This window comes from Parambassis ranga, chromosome 13 (assembly GCF_900634625.1).
Source record: "Parambassis ranga chromosome 13, fParRan2.1, whole genome shotgun sequence".
Classification (NCBI taxonomy): Eukaryota; Metazoa; Chordata; class Actinopteri; family Ambassidae; genus Parambassis; species Parambassis ranga.
The window spans coordinates 16570412-16582916 of NC_041033.1; the positions used below are offsets into that span (position 1 = coordinate 16570412).

The 12505-nt window shown below is 41.9% G+C and overlaps 1 protein-coding gene across 1 annotated transcript; it reads right to left on the minus strand.

The window, feature by feature from the left end:
• Positions 1-386: 386 nt before the first annotated feature.
• LOC114444489 (ras-related protein Rap-2b) lies at positions 387-2966 on the minus strand. The gene is made up of 2 exons (XM_028419094.1): positions 2060-2966; positions 387-1509 (listed from the first exon to the last, which is right to left on the minus strand). Exon 1 carries the CDS (start codon positions 2662-2664, stop codon positions 2113-2115), a length of 552 nt encoding a protein of 183 aa, XP_028274895.1. The 5' UTR covers positions 2665-2966; the 3' UTR covers positions 387-1509; positions 2060-2112.
• Between the last annotated feature and the right edge of the window lie 9539 nt (positions 2967-12505).

Here is a 12505-nt window from a genome sequence, read left to right on the forward strand (position 1 = left end):
ATTTTTGAGCCATAAACGACAAAAAGCTTTCACATTTCTACTAATGCAACATGTAATCGTGGCACTAAGTTCCAGTCAGTAAACAGAAACAAGCAACAAAATAGAATTTAACTACTGTAGTCCTACATCCTGTTAGCATGTGGGCTACCGCACATCCTCAACTATAAGAGTTCATGTAAGCTGGGTTTTAAGGGGAAGTCAGGCCGCGGTAAAGTACGCACAAAGATTGAATGTTTACCTTTTTTTACTGCAGGGTATTTGGAGTAACCCAGCTATTCGGGTGTATTCAAACAAACTGAAGCTTGTCTGTGTAAGCAGTGAAAAACCCTCTTCCAAACTATTCACCCTTGCACGACGATGTAAACAAAAAGAAAACACAGTCTGAGTTCTTTTTTAAAAAATTCAATTTGTATTAAAAGTCTTTTTTTTTTAAACAGACAGCCAACTGTTAAATGGCTGATCTGAAATTAGACTTACAATCAGGTTAGATTTGTCAACGGTACATCATCACATTTCCTGTTAAAAACAACAAAATAAACAGAACAAACAGAATTCCTTTGATTTAAGTGGTCTGGAAGATAAGTGTTGTGTGTTGTCATCACGTCTAGAGGGTTCCAGTACCTGTGCATTTTCAAGATATACGTAGGTTCGACCAGACCAAGCAGACATAGCAAAATAAACACCTTAGACTTCAAAAAGGCCAACGTAAAACATACAGAAAACCGCCATTCCGTTAACAAAAAGCCTATTGTAGTTTCTTTTTCATTTTTCAGCCTCCACCCTTTACGAGATTATCCAGAAGAGGAGTTCATGGATTGCCGTGTTGAAGGGTTCTTTTGGTGATACATGTAGGTTGGCACTAAATCTGAACAGGTGATTCGTTTCAGAAAGGCACTCGACACAAGGGCGATTGGGTCAGCGTTCCTGTGTCACTTCAGTTTGGGTCCTCCAATGAACTGAAGAGGAGGTGAAGAAAAAAAAAGTGGCACTCATCACATTTACTCCACCACCAGATACGTGGTGTACTCTGACTTTGGAAACAAAAAATAGGATTTGGGGTGTTGTGGAGCGTTGCTCCAAAATGGGTTAGGCAGCCCAAATCTTCACCTGCCTCAGACTGTGCAGTTATTTAACAAAATATACTCTATCTCCCTGCCTTCTTCTTCTTATACAGAAATATCCATGTATGAGTTTCTCTAAATGTTAATCTCCATATCTTTCCATTGGGGTCTAGTTCCAGTTAGGAGTACAGTTGGAACTGATCGAGGGGGTTAGGGTTTTTGCTGAAGCTCTGGATCTGACACTGTGTTGACATCAATGGTGGACACTGATCGTGCAGCAAAGATACTCCAACCCAGCAGAATTCCTGAAGAGTGGACCCCTCCCTCTGTCTCAGTTGCTCCCCTCCTCCTCCTCTCGTCCCCCTGTAGCATTCCTCCCTTCATTTTTCCTCCAAGGCCAGGGTGAGACACGAAGAAGAGCTCAACAGTACAGACTTGCTGCAACACACTGCCACAAAACAAGAAACAGAATGAGAAATGAATGAAACGGACAAGAAATAAAGACAAACACACAGCCTGTAGGGATAATTCTGGGCTTGGTTCAACAACAAAAACAAAAAAATAAAATCATCTTGTCAATCCCCCAAATGTAGGCCAAACAAAAACACTGGAAATCCTGTTAACCTCATTCTGGGTTTTAGCAGCTGTTTTACAACTTTAGACTGTAGGTGTTCAGATTCTGAAATGCTAAGTGTTTAATGCTAATCCAGCTAGCTATAACTTACCACTCCAGCGAATGAGTCAGACACTTCCCCAAACTGCTTAGCACAACAATGGACTGTAAAGTGCTCTACTGTAAGTTAGCATTAAAAGCTACTCTATATGAAAAACTGACAAATGAAGCTAACGTTAGCATACATCTGGCAGTTTACTCCATACACTTGGTATGGTCATGTGCTAGGTAGCAAGTTTATTAAGTTGCTCTATATAAGTAAATCAATACATTGATCACTAATGTCAGCTGTGCAATTGAACAGTTTAGCACATTTTCAACTTACCATTGCAAACTTAAAACTGAGCAAAGAATAAAACTTTATGATTGTCCTTTTTCTTAAAGAATAACACAAGACGAGCAGCACTGGTCGTCGCCATTTGGTGTAGAGGCATAGTTCATCTGTCGGACTATCTCTGCAAACAGTTCGTCCACCGAGCTTTTATTTTTGGCTGAAGTTTCCATGAACGGGCAGTTCCAGTCGTCCGCCAGTGCCTTCCCCTCACCGGACGAGACCTCCCTTTCCCCCTCCAGGTCCACTTTGTTTCCAACCAGAATCATCGGTACTCTCTCGTATCTTTTCACCCGAATGATCTGATCCCTCATCGGTTTGATATCCTGGAAGCTCTGCTGGTTCACCAGGCTGTAGACCAGGATGAAACCCTGGCCGTTTTTGATGTACAGGTCTCGCATGGAGGCGAACTGTTCGGTCCCCGCCGTGTCAAGGATCTCCAGGACGGAGGGAGAGGAGTCCACCTCGATCTCCTTCCTGTAGAAATCCTCTATCGTGGGGTCGTATTTCTCGATGAAAGATCCCGTCACAAACTGGACGGTTAACGCGGATTTACCGACCCCACCAGACCCGAGAACCACTACTTTGTACTCTCTCATGGTTCCCAAAACAGCCGACACTCCTGCTTCCTCGCCGCTGTGAACCCGCTAGCCGCCCTGCTGGGTTTCAAACCGCTCACCGTTGCGCCTCCGCCAGCAGTTTTGTAGGGACTCCGGTCTGTGGAAACGGGGCGTGGCCGTCTACTATCGCCGTTCGGGAGGTGAATGCCGTTGTCTCGGACCCACGCTAAGCATTAGTATCGTGGCATGCTGAGTTCCCGACGACAGCCCAGCCGGTTCTTGAGCAAGCTTCCCCCGTTTTCGTTCAAGTAGCCACCGTGCGTCCGTTGCTCTTTGATAGAGTTAAGTCAAACGTAAAAGAAAGCAACTACTTCCTGTTTGTCCTTCCAAAATAAAAGGGCCAAAGCCTACTGTATCAATCAAACCAATACAGTTTTTCTCACTGCTTCTTAAAATAACACTATTTATAAACTAAATTTTGCTAAATTGTTGTTAATTTGCACATCATTGCCAGTAACTAACATTTTTAAGACACAGTTTATATTATCTAATGTAACTTCCGGTGTGGTTTTCGGTAGCTCATGCGCACTTGACGCCAGAAGCTGGTAGCGCTTCCTGCCCACACTCGGCACGCAGTTTGCGTCCCACGTCACTCATAAATAGTCTCCGGCGTTTAGTTAAAGGTGCAGTGCGGCTGTTATCGCACAGTCAGCTGCCCTCAGACCCACACAGTCCTGCCACACCTTAGTTTCGACATCACTGCTTCTTAGGCTTGACTCACTCACTCATACAACGTACCGGAAAAAGGCCTGAGATTTATCAGCCTATTGCTTAATCCTCAAAGTTAATGTGGGTCTGTGCAAAGTTGAGAACGATTATGTACAGATACATTACAATAAAGTGTACAAACACAAAAGAGGATATTGACAAATTTAAGACCAGGATGTAATGTTCAAATCAACAAACCTGAATGACAGAGAAGCACTGAAATGACTCACATCACCATTCCTGTCAAAAGCGTGACACCCACATGTGACACAGAAGGCTCAGAAGGCTTATATTGTTTTCTAGATGCACCATCAGATTAATCTTTATTTCCTCCTTTGGGCCACTTTGTCATCCTACCAGGAAGAAAGCTGCATTTTTATGTTTGTAATCTAATAAATGAATTATTTGTGTGTGCATGCATGTGAGATGTGTTTACACTCATGATTATGTCTTCTTTTATTATAGTGTAACAGCCACAGTTTCCAATCAGGGCCTGTAAGTGTAGAGCAGTGATGATTAAACCACAAGTCTGACTTCATCACCTCAAGGGATGGCTGGGAAAAAATCTGCTGGATCAATAGAAGTTTAATTCACCCACAAATCAACACAACACACCCTCATGCAGTGTGGTTAGACGCGTGAATAGAGAAGTAAATCTGTGACTCACCATGTATCACTTTGATTACTCAGCTAAAACAGTAAGTTCCTGCAGATGAGGAACCTCCATACAAATTTGGAGGATTTTGCCAGAGGTTTGTCTTTAGGTGACAGCACATGAAAACATGTGGATTGAGTCATCATGTGGGCTTTCCATGAGCCAGCCACCCCCCACCCCCCACCCCTACTTCCCTAAAATCCTGTTAGGATACAACAAGCCAGAGCCTGGATGAAGACAATCAGCACTCTCTCTGCCACACCGGGGAGTGAGGAGTAATGTGACCTAAAGCCTTGTGATGTGGATTGTCACATTTGTGAGAGTGATCGCCCTGAATGTAAGAACCAGGCCGTTCTGTCAAAGAGTTTGTTTTCACACACAGCTGATAATTAGACAGGAATGCTCACTTTAACAATTAACACTATGCCAGACCAGCAAACAACACACACACACACACACTATCAAAGATCTGTGTAATGGTGAGGTGTGGCCTTTCACACGCTTGCCATGGAGGTATAGGACTTCTGGCTCTCTTTCTGTAAACAAAGAAGGTGAACAAAAAAAATCTTAGACGACACAGTTGAGTCTTACATGCTTAAAGTGAGACACAAGAACATACTTGTGTGAGTTTTGATGATAACAGAACTGAAAATGATGATTACTCAAAGCAATAGATTAGAGTGGTAGAGTGTAGAAAAAGAATTGGAGAATTAGCAGTGTCATTGATTTCAGATATGTAACTCAGACTTCAGATGAACTAATCAACATTAAAAAGTTATAACATCTTTTGCTATCTTTGCCAGACTTAATAATGCAATGTTGGAGACCCACAACTTATAGTGAGGATGAATATATGGAGTACAGAAGAAAAAGGTTGTAAGACAGTCATGCACTATTAGTCAGTGAATCTCTTTAATAATATTTGATGTATTTTTAGTATGCATTCAGAGTCATGAGGGTCCATTTTGGGTCTCCACCAAGTCCCAAGAGAAATATCTGACTTTTTCCTCATCTGCTGATTGCTGCACTATGTTCACTGTCAAGTATTAAGTGTTCTCTGTCTAATAATGTGTGCTTTAGGCAGGCACACTGAGTTTTCTGAGAGTCTTTAACTGTTTCACATACAAGATTCATTTGAGAACAACACAGGGGAGGCTGAAATAAAATAACGTTTCAGGCCTGAAAACTAAAATCTTAAGACACACTCCACAGAGCTGAGGAGAGCTGCAGACTTTGGTGAGAATTTTCTCACCATTTGATCCAATGGTGAGATAAAATATTGATTGTAGCAGCTTTAAGAGGAGTTAGTTTCTGAGGAGTACTTCCAAGGTGTCCCTGTTTGGAGGACTTGATTAAATAACTTGCTTTGTTTGCATTGCTAAAACTTTCTTAATCCAGATCTCGTTACGGCTCCTTGTAACCTCTACCGAGGGACCTGGGCTCATTGTCTCCCACCTAATACCACTTCCATCTCATATCATCCACAGCATGCTCTAATTGAAATAGCCTGAAATAGCCAGAGGACTGCCCTCAAGTGAGCCATTCAGGAAAAAGGTGAACATCTACCACAACACAATAAGATGTACAGTGACAGGTCTTTAATCCTCGCTCCCGGCCCTGCGAGTGGCAGTACACTAATTAAAATGTCTGAGATCAGTGAGCTAATTAATGACAGAGGAGACTCAGTTTTCATCCCACAGCACAGGGACCCTTTTACACAACAAGTTTTTTTAGGCTGAGGGGAAAGATTGGCTTCTGATGCACTCTTTGTGGGCTCCTGACCTTGAATTAATAGCTTTGTTTTCATGCTTTTTTCCCACTCATCTGCTTCACCAATGTGTGTGTTTCAGATGGTGAAAGACGCAGATGTCCATACATCACTTCAATGGCATCCATCGGAGTGCTGAGCATCTGGTAGAAACTGAGAAGGAAGAAGTAGAGCCAACCTTTTTTTTACCATCAGGATGTTGTCTGGGAGGGAAAAAAAAAACTTTACAAACAACTACAACAGTTGCTGTACAGGAAAAGTTGACACAGTAGGAATTTGTCTGAACTTTGCTGCCATGCAACCTCTGCCTAGGAAACACACACAGCCCGTGCCAAACAACACCTGAACTGTCGCGCCTCCATTTAACTTCTTCCTGTGTTGAGAATACAAAAGTTCTAAAAGAGCTGAATACACAAAGCTTTAAAAAGCCAATAAGCCACCGCTTCTTTGCTTTAAAATACTGTTGGCTGGTATTCACAGACCAAATCAGTTTGTCCATCCTTGCTTAAAGAAAGTAGAAAGTATTTCTTTTGTGCAGTGAGGAAACTTGTCCAGCGGAGGGCAGCAGACTTACATCCAACCATCAGAACATGCTGGCGTTGAGCCGCTGTTGTTCACAGTTCAGGTGTATGAGAGGCTCCACACTGAGGTGTGAGCTGTGAAATGTGGAGCGTTTGCATCATTTTACACAGAAGTATATGATTAAACTATGTATTAATCCAGGTTCACATGAGAAATAATAACGTATGAATTGATTGATCAATCCATAAATGTATGCTGCAGTCTTATAATTATGACAGAGACACTCAGAATTACAGCAAAGAGAGGATTTTCTGTTGACATCCTGCTGGATGAGAATTCAGTATTGTTCAGAAACACTGAGGACAAAAGGCTGTTGTTTTGTGTAAAAAACAAAAAATGCCATTATCTTCGCCAACAAAGCCCGAACAGTCTGGAGGAATAACTGATAGAGCTATTGACTCTGTGACATGAAACTATTCAACGTAACCGATCACAAAATGAATCAGAAAGCAGAGAGCAAGAGTATATGTAATGTCAAATGAGGCACAAAGCTGAAAACAGAAAGTAGTAAACAGAGAAAAAGAGAGAGCAGACACAGAGCCTTTCATCCAGCCCACAAAGCCAGCCTTTCATGTCTGGAATTTGTCCATCATTAATAATACATACAGCTCTATGCAGTTCAGTACAGTCCACTGCCGGGGGTTAAAGTTTAGGGTTGAGAGTCACAGTCACAGTAACCATCATCAGCTCAGAAGAGAGCCTGACATTCTCACTTCCTCACTGAAGCTGATGGGGGAAGCTCGTAATAATGAGAATGCTGTAAGCGAGTGTGTTCCTTCATTGGTTCGGAACTCGAAGGATGCCTCGGGAGACTGCAGCAGTTTTGTAAAGTCCTTTACTGATGCAAATACTCTTGTCATAACCAGATGTCATTATGGAGAATGGGAAGTGTTCGGTTCAGTGTTGTGGTCCGAGACAAACCAATAAATTCCAGCAGCAATGTAATTACTGCTGTTGCTAACACAATGGGAGCAATTCATCTAATAAAATAATAAGTGTGTGTGTGCACTCTATTCCACACACACATTCAAACGTCTATACAGAGATTTGAAAAGCTATGAAATTTCATAGACTTCAAATAGACATAAATAAAGTGAAAGGTTTGTCACCATATATGGCATTAATCTGCCTGCTGCTAATGCAATAATGTAGGATGTAATGACCCCCTGCTGTAACATCATCACTCAAAAGCTGTTTCTCTAAGCTAAGCTAACCTCGACAAACCCTATGCAGGAGAGGAGGAAAGTTTACAAATTACATTTACTCATATTACTCATACTCTTTTTTTGGTGCAGAATGACATAATCATTTTCATGACAGTCACCTCCACAACCTAGCCATTTTTAATGTCTAACCCCAACTAGAAGCTGGAAAATGTGATAGTCACTTGTCATGTAGCCTATACATGCACACAAAAAAAATTACCGTATCACAAATTAGGGGACATTTCATGAGATTGTGCATAAATAGATTCGATTACTTGAGTATTTCATGTAGTATTTCCATTGTGACCATAAACACTGAGCGGTAACAACAAGGCGGGCTGCAGATCTTCAGCCTCAGCTCAGTACAGACAACAGTGTCCGTCCTTTAAAGAAGTTTGCAGTATCAGCAGGTATGGATGTTCTGATCACGGTGCTGCCATTCAGGCTTCCCAGTAAAGGATTGGAGCAAATGGTAGTCTGAGGAGAGGGAAGTGGCAAGAGAACTTACTATATAGGACTTGCAGGTGAACGAGATAGAACCAGAGTGTTAATGATTTAATGAGCTTTTTGGGACAAGAACTCACTCCCAGACAGTTATAATAGATGTGGTGGACGGCCATTAATTGACTGTACCTGGACATGACCTTAACATTGTCTGCCTCTTAGTCCAGTATCTGTGCCTTCACAGTGCAGCCACCCACTCTACCATCCCTGGCAGGATCAATACTTATTTAATCAGTGACTTCATGTGGCATGAGATCAGCCAGCTGAGGCAACAGGTACTGAGGCCAGAAGTGCCAGGTCACATCCAGGCGCTGAATGAGCCACACTGATGACCACCCTGTCATGACCACACTGCCTCGGCTAAATTTAGCAGGGAATCCAGGACAAGTGGATCATCTTACGCACACACACACACAAGCATAAAACACACACATGTATTAGCTCAGAGAAAAACACAAACAGAAAACAAAAGTTTTTGCTCATTTGCCAGTTCACAATTCCCTTTAAAGCTCCTCACTTCCTCTTTATTTTCATTACATCCTTGTTTTACTTCCCTCTGTGAACCGGAATAAAACACAACCTTGTTCTGAAGTCTGTTTTTGTCCCAACAGACAACCCTCTCCTAGACAAGATATTAACAGGACACCTGCGTCAGGTAAGTGTGTGTGTGTATTTCTGCACTGGTGGATGTACACTGTGTGTGTTACCATTTTTCACCTCGCCTAACCTGGACCATTAATCATTCGCTGCAGCAGACGTTCGGTAGCCGCTACACTCTCACACTGGCACCAGCCTTCACAGACATCTATGTATACACACAAACACACACACACACACACCGTGAACTGTGAGGATTAATAGGGTGAGGCAGCCAAGCAGCAAAGGATAATAGAATCTAAACAACGAGGCTCAATAGGAAGAGAGAGGAGGAAAGGAGAAGTAGGAAGCAGAGTCGTCTGGAGACAGATGTGCCTAATCACAGGAACGGGGTCAGGAAAGGAGAGGGGAGGAGAATTTATGACCAGGTGGGAGAGGTCAGGGGTGGAAGTGGCAACACAAAAGCAGGTGCTGCATATAAAAAGAAAAATTACAAATTTCATTTCTGTCTTGCGCCTCTCTTTGATTAACTGTGTGTGTGGATGTCGGTGCAGCACTTTTAGAGGGCAAAATGTGTTGTCAGCTATTTTCTTGAAAGGGGGAATGCATTTGGCAGCTGATTGTCTCTGACTGCTAATGGATAATGGAGGATGGATGTGCACATGCAGAGTGAGGATGCATATGTGTACAGGGTTGTTTAAATTACCGTAGTGTACTGGCAGAAACAATAAAGGAAGAGGTAGAAATGAAAGGAAATCTGATGCAAGTAAAACGCTCTTCCTTACACTGGTCTGTACCTGAGCCAGGATGCAGTTGCAACCTTATCTTGATTTGCATTTAATGGAGAAAGACAGGACCTTCCCTTGATACACTTCACACACCTAAACCAACAACAAAGCCACAATAAAAGAGCGAAACACCTGAGAGCTGCCTGCAAAGTATGCAAGGTGTATCTTTGGCTAATGAATGAGGGAAACACACCTCCCGTAGGAGGCAGGGTACCTGATACCGCAGCTCTATCTGTGATGGATCATTAACACTCACACAGGAAATACAACAAATAAGGTGACTACATGCAAGAATACTCCACAGAAATAACACATGCACATGCACACACACACACACAAAACAGAGCTACAGCAGGGACAAATTAATGGAGAATTAAAAGGGAACTTTGAAGTGATTAACTTTGAAGTAGCTAAATCAAAAAACACAAAGGCAAAGTTAAATGCCAATTAGCACCATGTGGTAGCTTCAGAAGAGATCTGCTATCACTGCTGCCTTTTAAAGAACATTTTCAAAGCTGTTAATTAGATATAGGGAGCTCTTTACAGAATTATGAAACTGTTTGAAATAAGTTTGCTTTGTTTTGCTAACATTTTGAGTTCGTACCCGGCAGTTCAGTAACCTTTGACCTTCCACAAATGTTCCCATCTACGGCATTGATTTTCTTCTAAATGTGTTTATTTGCAATGCAGAGAATTAAAGAAAACAACCCAGCATCATCTGAAGCACCAGGAAACATATTGTTATTATCCCGTGTCAACAGACTGCAGCCATGGATCCTGACCTTCTGTTTAAGCATGCTGAAACTTAACCTAGTTGCTTAAACACATGTATTTGAATCACATCATTTAAAGAAATACCTTCACTGCACATTCCACATGCAGGAATAAATGTGCATGACATATGTTGTTATTATTTGGAGACAGACCATTTTGAAATGTTTAGGCCTCCCTATGGATGCATAATAAACCCATACAGCGTGTGGTGTGTAATGCTGACTTGCTCTTTTTTTCCACTCCTCAAGCAGGAAGTGAATGAATAAGGAGTGCTCACAGTGTTTGCACTTTGGACAGGAAGAATTCACACACACATTCACTGACAGGTGGATAATCAGTTTATGACAGCTATACGTTTATAAACAGCTGTGACAGAGCGGTTCACCTGGGGTGTTCATTTATTGTCTCATGAGTCTCACAAGAATCCATCCACATGGTAAGTTGTTAGAAGGAGACTTCACTTTCCAAAACAAATATCCACCCTTGTACGAGGAAGGCTGTTTAGTAAGCCTGTGTGTGTGGATGTTCTCAATCAAGAATAAGTGACCTCTGCTACAAGCTAACTTTTGTTGGAGCTTTGCTAGTTACTCTTCTACTGTCTACCTGCTTCTCCAAATATTGGACAATATGTTTTCAGTTGGCTTCAACACCTTAGCACCAGGTTACAAGACAGAGCATGGCCTTAATAAGGCGTCAAATGTAAAACTTTTAACATGCATAACAACATTCTTTTATTAATGACACATCAACATTGAGTGTTTGTGTCTGCAATCACAAATAAATCCCCTGAAAACCAACATGCACTGTGATCTGCTTGGCAAATCTGATCCCTGCTTTCACTGGACACCAGACTTTTTAGTGTAGCCTTTAGCAGACAGCCCGATGCAACAACCTCCTACACATCTAGTGGATTTGCATTTTAAAACTCTTGACTAAACTTCAGCATTTCACTGAACATAATTATTCAAGTCAGACATAAACAAATATGAATCTTCATGGCAGACTGTAGAAAAGAGTATAGCAATCCCATAATCCTCCACATAAACACACCACACACAGAGCAGGAGCTGCAGGACAGCATCAACCTTCTCTTTATCGCCAGTGGCTCGTAGGGTTTGTTCGGAGTTTACATCATTTTCTTGATGTATATAATTTAAGGCATAGACTTAGCTTAACGCAAAGCCCTGTAGCCTAATCCTATTTTCAGTAACACACACACACTCACTACAAATATGGAGACGTGAATGTAATCTGTCAGTACATAAACCATAGCCTTGAGAGGTTTTAGCCCATCCACCCTGCAGCAAGGCACCGATCATCGCCCTTTCACAGCAGTTTCACAACTTACAGACATGCTGAGGAACTTGTTTCATTTTCTTGAGAAATGTCTTTGTTTCCGTTTTACAGCTGCCTGCACAGCACATTTTCAGCTAGACCCTTCATTCTGAGTTCTTAATATAAATCTTGTAGTATGATAAAATGTATTTTATTAAATAAGAAATGTATTATGTTAAGAAATAATTCATTCTACAGTGAAAGGATGACATAAAGGATTTTGCCTTGCACATAAACCAATGCAGTTATAAAAGTGAAGGATTTAGCCTGCTAATAAACAAGCCCTTGTTTTACTGGATCTTCTCTACAGTACAACCAAAAACAGTCAGTCAAACCACCTTTACACGCCCTTTCATTTTCAGCTCCTTTCTGCCTATCGCCCACAGTTTTCTTTATGCCTACAGCACGTTTGGTATCGCCTCAGTTCTCTCCTTCTTGTTCTCACACCTTGCCTTATCTTATCTCGTCCCTATTCTACCGAGCAGCAGGAGTCTTTTCATTTAGCCCCCAGCTCATTTCAGAACTATATGTCCTATTTCATAACTCTTATCAGACAGTCCAGGTCTGTCTGTGCTCTGTCTGACAGCGCTCTCATCACCTTGCCAGTCTGCATGCAAAACTGCCGCTTGTGATATCCGTTTAAAGGGCATCAGCTTTACATTCAATGAACATATATTCTACAATGCAAACCTACGAGGTGGATATTGTAAAAATAGCTTGATATTTTGTCCCACTACCAACCGAGACATGTCTTCTTCGGATATTTGTTATTTATTCGAGGTTAAACTGCATGATGGGATCATTTTGACCCTGTTGTGCAGAATCAAAGACGTAGGTTTGTGGATGTCAGCCAGTAAGCCGATCGTTCAAGTTGATCGATGACGACGCCAAAAGGAGGCAGAAA